The 17,450-nt window shown below is 44.8% G+C and overlaps 2 protein-coding genes across 4 annotated transcripts in view; one reads left to right on the forward strand and one right to left on the reverse strand.

Moving 5' to 3' along the window:
- Positions 1–712: 712 nt before the first annotated feature.
- babam1 (BRISC and BRCA1 A complex member 1) lies at positions 713–15,874 on the reverse strand. Of its 2 annotated transcripts, XR_011936096.1 has the most exons (9): positions 15,243–15,874; positions 13,161–13,219; positions 11,370–11,490; positions 10,918–10,996; positions 8,591–8,615; positions 7,484–7,613; positions 5,899–5,968; positions 2,408–2,494; positions 1,751–1,792 (listed from the first exon to the last, which is right to left on the reverse strand). XR_011936096.1 is itself a non-coding variant. In XM_072482351.1 (8 exons), exons 1-8 carry the CDS (start codon positions 15,840–15,842, stop codon positions 1,592–1,594), a joined length of 1,302 nt encoding a protein of 433 aa, XP_072338452.1. In that variant the 5' UTR covers positions 15,843–15,867; the 3' UTR covers positions 713–1,591. The 2 variants fall into 2 exon arrangements, 1 of the variants encoding a protein (XP_072338452.1); XM_072482351.1 differs by lacking the exon at positions 5,899–5,968 and having other exon boundaries at positions 713–1,792; positions 15,243–15,867.
- The window catches only part of LOC140395026 (colorectal mutant cancer protein-like), a 51,855-nt gene continuing 49,677 nt past the window's right edge, over positions 15,273–17,450 (forward strand). Inside the window, exon 1 of one of the 2 annotated variants that reach the window (XM_072482350.1) lies at positions 15,273–15,427. The gene's annotated coding sequence lies outside the window, so the exon portion shown is untranslated. The remainder of the gene's footprint in view (positions 15,428–17,450) is intronic. The other variant, XM_072482349.1, reaches the window with a different exon arrangement.

The raw sequence follows: 17,450 nt of genomic DNA on the forward strand, positions 1-17,450 counted from the left end.
AGTTTGTCAAAATAATCTAGAGGACCAGGCTAATGCTCTGGGGTATGGGTTCAAACCCCACCATTTAAATTCAATTAATATAAAGCTAGCTATGAAACTATCAATTGTTAAAAATCCATCTGGTTCACTAATGATGTCTGGACCCAGTCTGGTCTACACGTGACTCCAGACCCACAGTTCTGTGGTTGACTCTCAACTGCCCTTTGAAATAGCCAAGCAAGCCACTCAGTTCAAGGGCAATTAAGGATAAGCAACAAATACTGGCCTTGCAACAGAAATGGTCCCCACATCTCATGAAAGAATAAAGAGAAAAAACCTTTTGGTTCCTTTACTTCTGACCCCACCACCCTTGCTGACAGAACCCAGCAGGACAAATACATCGAAACAAACATTGAATATAGGAGGTGGTTATTTGGCCCTTCGAGCTTGCTCCGCCATTCATTATGATCACGGACGAGCGAGTTCAATACCCTGATCCCTCCTTCCCCTCATATCCCTTAGCCCCAAGAGCCAGCCCCAATACCTGGGTCACACTTGCAGACCAAATATCAAAGTGGTTGTGATCTTCCCCGTAAACAATCAGCAAGATAAGTCAGAGGCGCAAGCTAGATAAAACACACAAGACAAAGGAATAGAAAGATAGGGTGAGATGAAGAGGCTTCACATTATCATTGTGTTGAACATTTCTATGTAACATTAAAGATACAAAAGATTCTTTCAGTAGCTTTATTTTCTTGTTAAAAGCAAATAGAAATTGACAATAATTGTTTTCCTTCAACACAGTTGTATTTACATTGCCAGTTATGTTTTAAACCTCTTGAAAATCTTCACATCTAATGAATTACTCTGAAGTGCGAAGACTTTGCTAAGCACAGCAGTCATTATGCACAGTAACGTCACAAACATATCGGAATGAATTTTGGGGATGAGTCGGTGGCCAGAATCCCCATGCTCTGCTTCCGATAAGTGTCATGAAATCTTCAACATCGACTGGAATAGGCAGGAGAGATCCTGCTTGAACATCATGTCCTAAAGTGACTCAGCACTCGCTCAGTACTGCACAAAATGTGAGACTGGGCTATGTGCTCAAGTCTCTGCTGCAGTGGGCCCTGAAGCCAAAAGGCCAGAATGGGCTGGAGTTCAGGGTGAGGCATCTAGCACTTCACAGCCATTGAAACGGAGTCAGTGTTGTAACGTAGAGAAGCGAGGTTTGTTTAGTGATGCTGACTGAGGAATGAATTCCCAGTAGCATCCTTGTTTGAATTGTGCTGTTCTCCAATTTCACAGAAAAAGTGCCATCAGTTGTCACAGGTTGAGCAGGTAGAATTCAACCCACGACAACAGGTGAAATAGTCCACTTGGAGCTCGAGGGTAGAGACAGCTTACTAATAAAGCTGAACATGTGTTATCTGGAATTCAACTCAAGGACCACTCAGATTTTTAAGGAGCTAGGTTGCTTTGGAGCAGAATGCTTGCTGATTAATTGTAACCAACACCCTCTACACACACACAGACCCACATGGGGACTTCCCCAATATATAGGGAGATAGAGCGAGGGTTTTAATTCATTTATCTCGCCAATGTTCTTCCATCAAACAGTCGCTTCCACTTCCACTCCTTCCTCGTCCTCAAGCAGACTATAAACCGCGTGGGATTGGATCGGCCTCTGCAGTGGGTGTGCAAGTAACTTGGCCATGCAGTTATGCAGCTCCACAGCTTGCCCGGTGAGTGACACATCATACTTGTAGCTGGTCCCCTTTGTATCCAAGTTACTGAAGAATGAATAAACTTCCTGGACAAAAAAACAAACCAAAACTTAAACATACATTCCAAAATCTGGAAAACAAAATTACACTAATTATATTGTCTGGAATTAGATTGGCTGGACCCCTTTAGCATCTGGGCCTCCAAGTCACATGATCATGAGTTCCTGCACCATTCCAGAGACACGAGCACAAAGTCTAGATTGACACTGAGGGAGTGCTGAACTGTTAGAGGTGCTGTCTATCGGATAGATCATTAAACCAAGGTTTTGTCATACCATGGCATTATCTGCAGAAAAGTTACATTTTTTCAGGTATACCTGACCAATATTTATTACTTATCTAAAAACGCCAAAAAGCGATAAATAGGTTATTTATCCCATCATAGTTTGAGAGATCTTGCTGGCTGCAATTTGGCCACTGCATTTTGCTACAATTGGGACGACAGTGGAAAGTACCTCATTGGTGGTGAAGTGCCTTAGGACCTCCTGAGGTGTTATATAACTTAAGGTTCATTCTTTACTGTCCCTCGGGAGAACCTGCACTAACTTGGTTAAAAAGCTGCAATATAAACAGGCCAAGGACCAGAGCATGAGAGAAAACAAAAGTGCATGTGTGACAGAGAAATACCAAACACACCCTACCTTGCCGCCAGTGTCCTCTTCCATCTCTTCTGTCCCATTGTGAATGTAAATCACATCAAAGAAAAAGTAAGGAGATTGCAGAATTTTCTGAGGAGAGAAGTGGCGAAAACGCAGGGTTTACAGCAGGCAGAGAGTGGGGCAGCGCGTCACATTGAGTAACCACCGGGCTCCTACGACAAGCGCTGTTTTTAAAAAAAAAAAAAAGAGTAGAAACTACGCTGGTCACATCTTCAATCCAGTGAAACGTCCCGGAGTGCTTCACTCAAGGGAAGGGGTCGGATATCAAATAAATACTAAGGGGGCAATTTAGCATGGTCAATCCACCTAACCTGCACATCTTTAGACTGTGGGAGGAAACCGGAGCACCCGGAGGAAACCCACGCAGACACGGGGAGAACGTGCAGACTCCACACAGTCACCCGGGTCCCTGGTGCTGAGGCAGCAGTTTTAACCATTGTGTCATCCACGTTGTCATTCAATGTCATACATTCCTGTTCTAACTCCCTGGCAAATACCAAAGTGAAATAATTATTAACATTTCTGCCACCTCTTTATCGTTTGTCATCCCTTAATTGATGTGTTAGCAAAACATTTTACCGTTTTGTCTTGTGTAAAATGAATGATTTAAGAAGGAAGGGTAGATCACAGGGATAAAGGCTCTATTGCTGCTGTTGGACAATGTGGGCTGATGTAAAGTTCAAACCCTTAAGAACAGTAGAGGGGTTCTAAAGTGATACAGGGGTTGCAGGAGGTCACAGAGATGTGGTGGGACATGTAGTGATGTAAACAAGGGTTTACCTCTTCAAATTTAATGTAGAGCATGGATTGTCTTCTGAGAGATTGAGTAAACAAGGTCAATATTTCCTGGAGTTTAGAATGGAAAGGGATCTCACCGAAACATCTAAAATTCTTAAGGGCTTTGATAGAGTAAATGCTGGGAGGCTGTTTCCCGCAGCTGGAGAGCCTAAAGTGTAGAATTGGGGCCACGGTGTCAGGATAAGGGGCCAACTACTCGGAACTGAGATGAGAAGAAATTTATTGGCTCAGAGGGGTGGGAGTATGTTAATTTCCCTACCCCAGACAGCTTTGTCGCTGAGTAAAACAAAGAGATCTGGAGTGACGGGTTTTGTCAGAGCAGTGTTTGTGGTCAGGGCAGCTGGAGATTTATCATTGCACATAAGAAATTTCAGCAACAAAAAAGGTCCAATTGCCTAACTAACCCACCTTTCACCACACACCCCAATCTCATATCCCAATCATATTCCCTAATCTACCCCCAATCCCACATCGCAATCATATTCCACAATCTAATTTTAATTCATCTTTATTATTGTCACAGGTAGGCTTACATTAACACTGCAATGAAGTTACTGTGAAAATCCCCTAGTCGCCACACTCTGGCTCCTGTTCGGGTACACAGAGGGAGAATTCAGAATGTCCAATTCACCAAACAAGCACATCTTTCGGGACTTGTGGGAGGAAACCGGAGCACCCGGAGGAAATCCACGCAGACACGGGGAGAATGTGCAGACTCCGCAGACAGTGCCCCAAGCTGGGAATCGAACCTGGGACTCTGGCGCTGTGAAGCAAGTGCTAACCACTGTGCTACCGTGCTGCCCAATGTACCCCCAATCCCACATCCCAATCATATTCCCCAATCCTATCCCACAACCATATCCCTTAATTTCCCCAATCTCATTTTTCTCCAGAAACACACAATTGCCTGTTCATCCCAAAACACCCACTTCAACCACATTCCCTGGTAACATTCCCCAGACTGATTAAGAATTGTAATCTTTATTTCCATATTTCTAACTATCTCCAGGATTTGGACCCATTATCAGTGTAGATAGAATTTTCAATCAGGGGCACGGCCAATAACAAATATGCTCCCCTGAATCGATTGATGCGATTCTCTATCTTTGCCGGGTTGGCCGATACCAGCTGGGGTGGCAATACTGGGGTAATTCTGACCTCAGTACCCCGGGTCAAAGAGGGGAAATCATCAGGTTCATTGTGCTCACTACCCAGTGTCTTGTTGCTGGGAAGTATTTGTGTGAGCAGTAGCTGAGGGCAGACCTGCCTGGAGGTCCAACTCCGGGTAATTACTGTCATCATGATGGAGAAAAATCCCAAATTACATACTGACATATTGAACCTTTAAATAAGATGCGTTTTTTAAAATGGGCATACAAGCCAAAGATGACTGAGAATGTGGTCTGAATTGCTCTGGAGCAGGTGATACTGAGAGATACAATGGAATGTCACACCCCGTCTCAGAGAGAGGTATTTGAAAAGAAGAAGCCATGCAAATGTCAACTGCCATCTCCTGTGGAGATAATGGAAGTTGATTATCATCTCAGCATCAAGGGGACACAACGGTGGCACAGCGGTTAGCACCGCTGCCTCACGGCGCCGAGGTCCCAGATTCGATCGTGGCTCTGGGTCACTATCTGTGTGGAGTTTGCACATTCTCCTCATGTTTGCGTGGGTTTCACCCCCACAACCCAACAAAATGCAGTTGTAGCTCTCTGGGATGGCCATGTCCCGATTACAAAATGGACACTTGCAAAGAATGCAGGGAAAATTGGACAATACAGAAAAAAGCAAGCAGGTGCAAGGTCTGTCTGTTGATTAGAGCTGTAGCTCTCGGGGGGGCAGCACGGTGCCGCAGTGGGTTAGCCCTGTTGCCTCACAGCGCCGAGGTCCCAGGTTCAATCCCGGCTCTGGGTCACTGTCCGTGTGGAGTTTGCACATTCTCCCCATGTTTGTGTGGGTTTCGCCCCCACAACCCAAAGTTGTGCAGGTTAGGTGGATTGGCCACGCTAAATTGCCTCTTAATTGGAAAAAATGAATTGGGTACCCTTCAAAAAAAACATTTTTTTAAAAAAGAGCTGTAGCTCTCAGACAGGACCAGTACTGCAGAACCATCTACAAACGAATGAGCCATCCCCGGGAACAAAAGGCAACATTTAGCTAAACAATGCTAAGACAGACATCCCGGCGCCAGAGGAGACTAAAACAAAGCAAACCAACAGCCACCTCGAACATGCCCAGCAATCAGGGAACCCGCCCCTCTATTGGAGGAAAATCGATAGGAATGAATGGGAAACGGCACAATTAATTGGGGCCAAGTTCAAGGCCCGCCCAAAAGCACGCGAAGCCCTTTTGGGTATAAAAAGGATTCCCCAAGAGAGAATCGCACTCTTGGCCTTGGCTCTCAGCGAGTTGAGACCCACCAAAGCTACACCAGACCAAGTAAGTTCCAAGTCAACGCATGCTACGAGATAGCCGCTCCTAGTTGTTATCCTGTAAACAGCTCAACCCAGCAGCCTCAGAACCGGGCAACGGCCATTGTTCCTCTGACTGGGTGGGCACCCGAAGCTAAGTATAGGCTTTTAGTAATAGTGATAGTTTAGGTTGTAGAGTTTTATGCATGAGTAGATCTGACTGTGTGTAAATAAATGAGCATTGCTTTTGAACTTACTAACCGGTGTATCGAGTCTTTGATCAGTATTCGGTTTTGAACCTTGTGGCGGTATCAAAAGATAACTGGCGACTCTTGAGCAAACGTAATTAAACAGAGCCAAATTAAGAGACAACAGCAAGTTAGCAACACAGTGTATGTGGGTTGGCCACGCTAAATTTCTCCTTAATTGGAAAAAATGAATTGAGTACTGTACATTAAAAAAAAAATTTCAGCAGCAATGATACAAGTTATGTCCTAGGCCAGTTTGTGGATTTTTACCTTCCGGGAATATACATAAGGGTGGGATAAAGGCCAGCTGCAAAACTTGGTCAATGTGAACGAGTACTGGGTGCGTCCTTGCGTGTGACACAGAAACAAAAAGACAGCAGAGTACCCCCCTCCCCTGCGATGGTAAGTAAAAATAAAAGTTGCTCTCTCTCTCTCTCTCTTATTACTGTAAGAAAGCCAAATCAGCAACGCCATAGCAGAAAAGGAAGCAGGACAACTTCTCCGCTAAACTGCAACACCCTGAAATCTCAAAACCAACTACTCAAATCCTGATTTAGCGCTACTGGAATCACAAATCTCAAATGGCCACAACGTTTCATCGTCCACTCATGGATATTTTTTTAAAAACTTATTTTTGATTCACTTCTAATCTGTAATCAGTGTGAATGTATGTGCGTCTGTTTTATTGTTTTCCTGGTGTTTAGTATCGAATAAACTCACTCTTTCTTTAACTCAAGACAGCCTGGTTCAATTTACTCCTTTTAAAACATAAAAACATTTGGACTGGGAAAAGGGATCCACAAGGAGAGGGTTCATTTTTTAAGTCATCTTGTTGTGACCGAATGAGGGGGTTAAATAATGGAAGGGAGCTAGTTCATGACTCCTCACCTGGGAGCATAAATATTTAGGGGTATCCCAACTGGAATTTTATAAATTGGGGCTCATTCCAAGACAGCTCCCATGGAGGGCACAGAGGGTTAACAAATTGGGGGACCGGTTATAACCCTCCCTGGATGGACTTGCATTTCTATGGCGCCTTTCTGAAGAACATAAACAGTCAGATCATCAATTTGTCCCTTTAAATCTGCTCCACCATTCAATACAATCGTGGTTGGGCTTCTACATCGACTTCACCTTCCTACCCACTTTCCAAATCCCACCATTCCCTTAAGTGCCCAAAATTCCACTGATTTCTGACCTGAATATACTCAAGGATGGAGCATCCACAACTCTCTGGGGCAGAGAATTCCCCAGATTCACAAACCACCAAGGGAAGAATTATTTTTCTCTCCACTGTGATAAATGATTGACCCGAAATTCCCAAGCTTCACTTTTGAAATGGTATAATACAAGGAAAAGTGACAGCCACTTGCAAACAGAAAGATCTGACAAAAACAGTTGTGAGATAAATGATAAGATAATTTTCTCCCCCTCTACACTCATGCATGAAGATTCGCTACTTGAGTGAAGTAGCAGAGAGCAGACAGTGCCCCTGTCCCAGCATCATTAAGCCAAGGTTTTGGCTGAAGCAGGTGGGGAGACAAAGTAATGATTAACACAAGGTTCAGACAGGAGGAGAAATCTCATTCCCTACTCACATTGAGTCGCTCAATGGAGGTGGACTGTGGGTGGCAGGGTGTTCGAATGTAGACCAGGATCGTCCGTACAATGTATGGCGGTGGGATAGTCTGAACATTTTCCGTTACTGGCAGTTCAATCTTCTGTTGTCTGCGGGATCACATGAAAAACAAATTGATCAGAGCAATAAGCTCGCAGAGGAAAATTGACTGTTGAGAGAGTTAATCTCAAAGCTACATTTATTAACTTCTTTCCCAAGAGCAAAGAGTGTGGTGGGACGCTGAGCTGTTAAGGCTCGGATTCCTGCTCCCCTAATGTCAAATAACTTACACAACTTATCATCCAGGTGTGACGAGTGTGTCCAGGATTTGCTGCAAAGCCAGACAACCATCGCTAGAAACCTCACCCGAGGGCTGAACGATACTGCTGAATTATATACTTGTGGTTGGGCCGGTCCAATATTAATACTTGGTTCTGCAATTTCTTTCATTCAATTCACAGTCACATCAGCCGTGGCTCAGTGCAAAGCACTCTCTCCCTTCCAAGTTGTGGGTTTGAATCCAACTTGAGCATAAAAGCTAGGCTGACACTCCAGCGCAGTAATAAGGGAATGTTGTCTTGTCAGAGATGCTGTCGTTCGGATGAGATTTTAGACAGATGACCAGTCTGCCCTCCCAGATGGATGGAATAGATCATGCACCTCTATATCGAAGAACAGGGGAGTTCTCCCAATATTTATCCCTTAACCAACATCACTTCAAAGACTATCTGCTCATTATTTCATTACTTTTTAATCAGTGTTTACAAAGCACAACTTGGCTGCAATGTTTCATCCATTACAACACTAACTGTATCCCATTGGCAATAAAGCACTTTGAATCGTCGTGAGGTTCTACAAAGTGCTACAGAAATGCAATCCAGTCTTCCTTGCAGCTGTTGCAGAATAACCTGTCACCACATCCCAACAGGGAATCTTCTATTCCGAGGCAGTTATTAATTGCACATCAAATTCCACTCTGATCAACAGACCCAGAGATTAGGTCAACAATTCTGTTTTTAAATATGAAATGTCATCAAACAAAACCCAGATTCAGGCAAAACTCCATTAAATAATCAAGATCACTCACATGAGATTGAACAGTCCATCCAAATCTGAAAATAGACTTTAAGGAAAAGAATGAACAGCGACAGACCTGCCCCCACCAATACTGTATCCCAGTGTTATACAGTGACAGACCGTCCCCACCAGTACTGTACCCCAGTGTTATACAGTGACAGACCTGCCTCCACCAGTACTGTACCCCAATGTTACAGTGACAGACCCGTCCCTACCAGTACTGTACCCTAGTGTTATACAGTGGCAGACCTGCCCCCACCAGTACTGTACCCCAGTGTTACACAGTGACATACCCGTCCCCACCAGTACTGTACCCTAGTGTTATACAGTGGCAGACCCGTCTCCACAGGTACTGTACCCCAGTGTTGTACAGTGACAGACCCGTCTCCACCAGTACTGTACCCCAGTGTTATAGTGACAGACCCGACTCCAACAGTACTATACCCCAGTGTTATAGTGACAGACCCGTCCCCACCAGTACTGTACCCCAGTGTTATACAGTGACAGACCTGTCCCCACCAGTACTGTACCCCAGTGTTATACAGTGACAGACCTGTCCCCACCTGTACAGTACCTGAGCGTTATACAGCGAGACCTGCCCCACCAGTACTGTACCCCAGTGTTATAGTGAGACAAGCCCCCAAAAGTACTGTACCCCAGTGTTATAGTGGCAGACCTGCCCCCACAAGTACTGTACCCATGTTATACATTGTCAGATCTATCCCCACCAGTACTGTGCCCCAGTGCTATACAGGGACAGACCTGTCCCTCTGTACTGTACCCATGTATTATACAGTGACAGACCTGTCCCCTGTACTGTACTCCTTTATTATACAGTGACAGACCTGTCCGGGTGTACTGTACCCCCTTTGTTATAGTGAAAGACCTGTCCCCAGTGTTATATAGTAAAACATTGAAATTGCCTGCTTCAGACCCAAGACAGGTTCAGAAGGTCAGAATCTATCATTATATTACTGGAGATTTTTATTGTTTTCGCTTTGACATGTATTGGCAGTTTATTCCCCTCTGAAAAACAACTGCACACAGCATTCCACAGCTGGTGCTTCTACACCTTCAAGTCAGTGCACTCTCCAATACCAGGCACTGTAATGGTCTACAGCCCATCAGATCCCCGCCAGTCAAAAACAACCACCTATGTATTCTAATCCCATTTTCTATCACTTGGCCCATAGCCTGGTGTGCCCTGGCATCACAAGTGCACATGTAAGTACTTCTTACAAGTTATTAGGATCTCTGGCCCCACCACCCCTACTAACCCTTTTAGGAAGCACCTGCTGCAACACTGGACTCTATTCCGGGGGGTTTTCACATTGTAAGGATCCCTCCTGTTTCCCTTATTTTCCCTTTCTTTTATTTTGCGGTTACATTTTTGATCCATGGATGAATTAATGAACCTGTGACTTTAAGGCAAAGCTGCTTGCAAGTGGCCGGTGTCTTTAATTCAATGCAGAGGATTGCAGGAGAGATCAGTGATGATTCGGTTTGATTGATGTGGCTGATGACCAATGAATTGGCCCAAAAGGCTGTGCTCTGCCAGGTGATCGGTGGTGTTTGGATCTGATCCCACTGAAATGGTTCAGGGAGCCAAGCAGCTTTCAGTTTCGTGTTGGCAGCTTAAGAGTGAAGACCCACTTTCTTTCCACTCCGTTTTCCTCCAGAAAGACAGTGTTTCCGAACTGGCTTGAAAGCCTGAATGAATTAGTGTACAGGAGAACCATTACAGGATGTGAAGGAAAGATTCATAATCTGATAACTCTGCAGAAAAGGCTGATGTGAACCGACCAATTCTTTCTCCAGAAAAGGCAGAGGCCTGGAAGCAAAGCTTAATGCGAAGCCAAGTGGCCACTCTAGGAGAAACCGTGAGTAACATAGCTAAACTGCAAGGAAGATCATTGCAGGGTGTACATCAGAGACTTTAATCCACAAGCTTACTGTGAAGAAAGCATGCTGCGAACCACCATTTGAATAAAGACTCTTATCTTTTGACCTTCCTATCCTTATCATTTTCACCTTTTCTACCCCTCTGTGTCTGTCTGTCTTATGTGTGTCGGTAGAGGGTGCGGCAGTTTAAGCGGGAGTCAGGTATTAGCTTGTTGTTAAGCAGTTGTATTTACTGCATATTTCATATTTGAAATTGTGTTTAAACTTACAAATCTGGTGACTGTAATTATTGGGCAGCCAAGGGCCAAAGATTTGGGGTATTTTTATAAGAATTATTGGTTAATTCACTTGTTTTGAGACTCGGGGACATGTGGGGCTGGAACTGACCGCGCATTTGCCCAGGATGACATAACAACATCCATTACAAAAGGATACTGAAGGACTCACAGACATTCGTATCCAGGTCATACAGGCAGCTGCAAACCTCCCGGGGGTCAGAGGTGAATCCTGACAGCTAGAAGGAGAGAAAAGGGACATGTAATAGTCAACAGCGCGAATCAGTACTACACAAAGAGGACAACTTGCTTCAATGACACTTGATCTTTAGCCGATATGCAAGTAAAGTTGCATTCTAATGCCTTCTAGTGGCCTGAGCTTGTCAATACACCGTGACTGTTGACATTGTAAACCTGAATGCAAAGTTGAAAGACAAACAGACAGAAAATCAAGAACAATCAGCAAATTATTTGTTTGTTGGTCAACTATGATCGGGTAAGGTTCATTCTAATGTAGAGCACTGGTGTGATTACATTGCAGATATGTAGGGGTCTATTGTGCAGGCTCCCTCTGTTCCCCTCCCCTATCTTAAACTGGCACATTGCTCTTACCCAAGTGACCTCATCGTTCACCACCACAAGAGCAAACTCGTGTCGCTTGTCAATCTTGTGCTTCGTCCGGACAAACATTTCAATCATTTTCTGAGCGATGTTTAGCGCATTCGTTTTTGAACTGAACAGAGAAAAATAACTAAAATCAAATTCAACAATTCCAAATGCTTGATCAAAGTCAGCCCAATAACACTCCTCATCCAATAACCTCACTATGCCAAAGGCACTGTAAACCCAATAACCAGTCATTACTATAGAATCTTCCACATAGGACATCATTCAGCCCATCGTGCTGGCTCTCTGAGCTATCAAATTACTCCCTCCCTGCTGCTCTTTCCCGATAGCCCTGAATATGTTCCCCTTCAAGTATTCATCCAATTGAGTATTAAAAGTTCCTACTCTAAATTTATTTTAAAAAACAGCAATACAATAACCTCTCTGTAGTTAAACACAATAGCACCTGCCCTCCCCATCAGCAGCAGGCTTCTGCCACACCCCCAAAGCCCAACCTGACTATTTAGAACTACGATCAAAGTCTATAACCTTTAAGATCCTGAGGGCTTTTGACAAGAGTGGATTTGGAGAGGATGTTTATTCTTATGGAGAATCCAGAACGAGAGGTCACTGTTTGAAAATAACTGGTCGCTCATTTAAGATGAGGAGAGTTTCTCTCTCTCAGAGGGTCACGAGTCTCTGAAACTCTCCCTCAAAAGGCAATATTTTTTAAGCCGGAGCTGAATACATTCTTGATTAACAAAGGGGTGAAAGGTTATCGGGCAGGAATGTGGGGTTGAAGTCACTATCAGATCAGCCATGATCTTATTGAATAGCGGAGCAGGCTCGAGGGGCCAAGTGGCCTTCTCCTGCTTGTAATTCATATGGCCACACGTCAACAAGCTTGCCCAGAAAGTGATGAGAATGTGGAACTCCCTACTAAAGGAAGTGGTTGAAGCAACTTGATGCATTAAATAATAATATTAATCACTTATTGTCACAAGTCGGCTTCAATGAAGTTACTGTGAAAAGCCCCTAGTCGCCACATTCCGGCGCCTGTTCGGGGAGGCTGGTGCGGGAATTCAACCTGCGCTGCTGGCATTGTTCTACATTACAAGCCAGCTGTTTAACCCACTGTGCTAAACCAGTCCCTGGTTTAAGAGAGACTGGACTAATATTTGAGGGAGAAGGCTGTGATGATAGATTTGGATAAGGAAAGACGAGAGGAGGCTCAAGTTCAGCAGAAATACATCATGGGCCGGTTGGACCAATTGGCCTGTTTCTGTGCCGTAACTCCAGTGTAATCCGAAAAGCAATCCCCAAATCACACGGCACAGATTGATCAAATATTAAACATTATCGCCCAAATCACATCTGCAACGATAATTAGATCATATTTACAGGGCGGGGGTCTGCCACTTTTATGCTTCAAATGAACCTCCTCCTGACAACTCCACCAATATAGCCTTCCATCTCTTTTTCCCTTCGGTGTTTATCCAGCTTTGCGTTATACGTGCCCATGCTACTTGGCTCAACCACTCCCGGTGCTAGTGAGTTCCATATTCTCATCACTCCCCGGGAAAAGATATTTCTCCCAAGTGGATTCATTACTGACTGTCTTATATTTATGAGCTCTGGTTTTGCTCTCTGCATTTTTCCTGTCAAACACTTCTGTAATTTTAAAGACCTCTATTCGGTCACCCCCTCAGCCTTCTCTTTCCAGAGAAAAGAACTCCAGCTTGTTCAGTAGTTGATGATAGAAGGGGAGTTTGAAACATTAGCATAAAGCAATCTAACCCATTCATGGAATCCAGCTTCTGCAGCGACATCTCCTCTGAAAGATCCAAACAGATGATCTGTAAAGAGAATGAAGAAAACCTTGAGATGTGTCTCTCTACAGTTCCCCCCACCCCCCCCGCATGATAAACAGACACACACAGACTGACCAGAATAACCCAAACAAATTGCCCACCCAGGAATTCATCAGTCAATAACTGGTCAAGCCCTTCTTCAGGGTCGAGGGGATTACTCTATGAGGAGAGATTGTGCAAACTTTCACTTATATTCCTTGGAGTTTAGGAAGAATGAGAGGTGAGCGCAATGAAACATAAAATTATTAAGGAGACAAAACAAAACAAACAAAAAAAAAAAAGTGTTAAACATTTCAGGTCTGCAATCTTCCATCAGATATGTCCTGACAAAAGGTTCATCTGAAACATCAACTTGTTTTTTTCTCTCCAAAGATGCTGCCTGATCAACCAAGTAGCTCCAGCATTTCCTGTTTGTATTTCAGATTTTCAGCACCCTCAATATTTTGCTTTTGAAAAATTAATAGCTTCACAGAATTAATGCTGCGAGGATGTTTCCCCCTGAATTGAGAGTCGAGAACTAGTGGTCAGTCTCAGAATAAGAGTTCAGCCAGTTGGGACTGATATGAGGATACATTTCTTTACTCAAAGGATTATGAATCTTTAGGATTATCTAATCCAGAAGCAGTGGATGCGCAGCAATTTCAAAACAGAGTTTAATAGATTTTTGTATACTACGAGAAGCAGAGATATGAGACAGTGTGGGATGGTGGAATTGAGGTAGGAAAGCAACGATGTTCTTAATAAATGGAGAAGGCACAAAGAACTGAATGGTTTATACTTGCTCCTATTTCTTATGCTCTTGAACAGCTCAACTTACCCTCTCCAGACATAATTTCCATTTTGAAAGACAGAAGTTTTGAAGTACACTGTAATTTATGGTTCAGGTACCATTTGTGAGTGACTCTAGCTCAAGAAGTTGGTGATGTTAAAAGGATTTGGCTCACGAGTTCCGATTCCCCAAGACAGAGCTGTAATTGTGACTCTGCCGCCATGATTGCCAGAGTTACCCTTGCCTTTCTCCCTCGTGGTCAATCCACCTGCACGTCTTTGCGTTGTGGATGTGAGGCCCACGCAGACACGGGGAGAATGTGCAAACTCCACACAGACGTGACTCAGGGCCGGGAGCGAACCTAGGTCCTCAGCGCCGTAGGCAGCAGTGCCAACCACTGTGCCGCCCAGTCCCTTGCAATTTATTCCCTTATCTCTCACACAAATAGACTGAAAGGACCCCATTCAAGTCACCAAGCCATGGTCTTCCAGAGGTGAACTCAGCCGAACGCATCCATAAACTTGCCACCCCACATTGATTCTGTATACACCTCTCGCTGCCTCAGGAAGGCAGACAGCATTATCAGAGACCCCTCCCACCCAGGCATAGCCTTCTTCCAGACCCTTCCATCAGGCAGAAGGTACAGAAGTCTGAAGACTCGCACATCCAGACATAGGAACAGCTTCTTCCCCACAGCTACAAGATTCCTCAACTACTCCCCCTCGGACTGATCTATTCCTTGTAAGAACACTATTCATGACGTCCTATGCTGCTCTTGCTCATGTATTTGCTTTGTTTGACCCCTTGTTCCACACTGTAACCAATCACTGTTTTGTCGATGTATCATTTCTCAATGTTCTCTGTTGATTATTCTTGCGTCTACTATGTACGTACTGTGTACGTTCCTCGGCCACAGAAAAATACTTTTCACTGTACTTCGGTACATGTGACAATAAATCAAATCAGATATTCAAATTCCAAATGGTCTACATAAATCATTCATACCGAGATCTGCCACACTTCCCAAATAAATAAAGAAGCACTTCAAATTCCTACATGACAAATCTCTGGCAGTTTAACTTCCTCCGTACAATCTTCAAATAGTCTCACATCAGCAACTGGTATGTTTCACAGAACATTGGTTTTTTTAAATCTGGAAAATCCACAAATCCTCTATGACCTTTTATGTATTCAGTGTTTTTTGGTGAATCAGTGCAGCAGAACCTCAACAAAACTCACCACTTTCTCCGGGCAGTTAACCTTCGGAGTCCTGATCTGAGTCTCAGGCTGGGGTGGGCTTTGGAAGTGTGTCTGCAGCTGGAGTTGGGATTGAAACTGGGGTTGACTTTGTGACTGAGGCAGGAATGAAGATTGGCCTGAGGGCGCAGACTGGTTTTGAAATTGAGGTTGACTTTGAGACTGGGGTAAGGACTGGGGTTGACTTTGAGACTGGGGTTGATTTTGTGACTGGGGCTGTGGTTGAGGTTGGAATGGGGGCAGGGGCTGTGGTTGAGGTTGGAATGGGGGCAGGGGCTGTGGTTGAGGTTGGAATGGGGGCAGGGGCTGGGCCTGAGCTTGAGCCTGGGTGTGGGCCTCCTGTTCCTGGTGCCTCCTCCGGCTGCTCCTGGTCCTCCCCACGACTCCTGGGCTCTCAGTCCCGGCCTCGCCATCTCCCTCCCTGCTGCCGGCCTGCGCCCCCTGCCCGGGCGGGTCCTGCCTGTCCTCTGCCCCCTCGGGGTTGGAGCGAGTGCTGGGTCTCTGCTCCATCGGGCCTGAAGCCTCGGGCTCGGGTTCGGAGCCGGCCGGGGCCTCCCTCCCGTCCTCAGCGGCCGCCGCCATCTTTGGTGCGGGTACACAAACCGGAAACGAGATGGTGCAGCCGGACGCGCATGGCTTTCTGGGGTATGTAGTTTTCTGCCCGTCCATTTCCGGCGGCGATTGCACAGGAAGGACTACAACCCCAGAATGCAGCGGAGCTCCGCCCGCCAGGCGGTATGGGTAATGTAGTCCCTAATCCGCTTCCGTCAATTGCAGCCAATGGCAAATAAACTACAGTTCCCAGAAGATACTTGCTGCCCATGTCCAATTCCCTGGCATTAATATATATCTGACCAAATGATTATAAGTCCCTACAAAATCAATTTCTTTAAAATGCACTTTATTAATTACAGCATAAACTATCAATAAGTTTTGGCAAAGAAGGAACTACTGTGTTATTTCCATTCGAATGGACCAGGAAGGTTGATTTATTGTTTCCTAGACTATACTGTTGTCAATAAGGGATGGGTAGGGCAAGTTATTTTTCACAGTTTTAGCTGTTTCTATGTCTGTTCACTATCTTACGCCTGCATCTCAACCACCTATTATTTTACACCCTCATTCTCCTCTGCCTGTCTACGTTTGCTGGGTGATAGAGTTGAAGATATACATTAGCAGGGATATATGGAGAGAGCAGGTGGGCAGCTCTTTCAACAACATGATGGGCCCCACTGGACTCTTTCTCCACTCTGGCCTGAGGCAATGATGGAGAAGAAACATCTCACCGTCTCTACTGAAGGGATTTTAATTACATTTTTGCTGTTTGTGATGTGATGATGCAGTTCATCAATAAATAAGACAACATCATAGAGTTTTACAGAAAGTGGCCCTTCCGCCCAGTATATCTGCACCAGCCATCAAGCACCTATCCTCATTTCAGTTTCCAGCACTTAGTCGGTAGCCTTACATGCTTCAACTAAACATTGCATGTCAGTCATGTCGCACAATCAAATTCAGCTTTCATCTTCCTTTCTACATAGAGAGAACCTGCATTTATATAGCACCTTCAACAATATCAGGCCATCCTAAAACACATGACTGATAAGTAACTTCTGAAGTGTAGGTATGGTTGCCATCCAGAAGAATCAAAACAGGCAGTCGTCACCCTGTTAGCCATATTGGGCAATGAGGTGAATGTTTTCTGGTAAAACATTTTTATGTTGGTTGAAGGATGAACAGAACTAAGTGGCTGTTCGTGGGTGTATAAGGTCACATTTTGGATATTTCCAAACCTGGAATATTGTGCACACATCTGGTCTCAAAATTAGAAAAGGGATACAGAGGAACTGCAGAAGGTGCAAAAAGATTCACAAGCATGATAGCAGAACTGAGAGGTTCCGTCTGGATAGACTGAATGGATTGGGCCCACCTTCTCTCGGAGCGGCACGGTGGCACAGTGATTAGCACCGCTGCCTGACAGCACCAGGGATCTGGGTTCAATTCCGGCCTCAGGTGACTATTTGTGTGGGATTCCTCTGGGTGCTCTGTTTTCCTCCCACAAGTCTAAAGGTTAGGTGAATTGGCCATGATCAAAAAAAATGTGCTTTAGTGTCCAGGGATTTGCAGGTTAAGTGGAGTTACAGGGATAGGGTGGGGGAGAGGGCCTAAGTGGGGTGCTCTTTTAGGGGG

This window comes from Scyliorhinus torazame, chromosome 18 (assembly GCF_047496885.1).
Source record: "Scyliorhinus torazame isolate Kashiwa2021f chromosome 18, sScyTor2.1, whole genome shotgun sequence".
Taxonomy (NCBI): domain Eukaryota; kingdom Metazoa; phylum Chordata; class Chondrichthyes; order Carcharhiniformes; family Scyliorhinidae; genus Scyliorhinus; species Scyliorhinus torazame.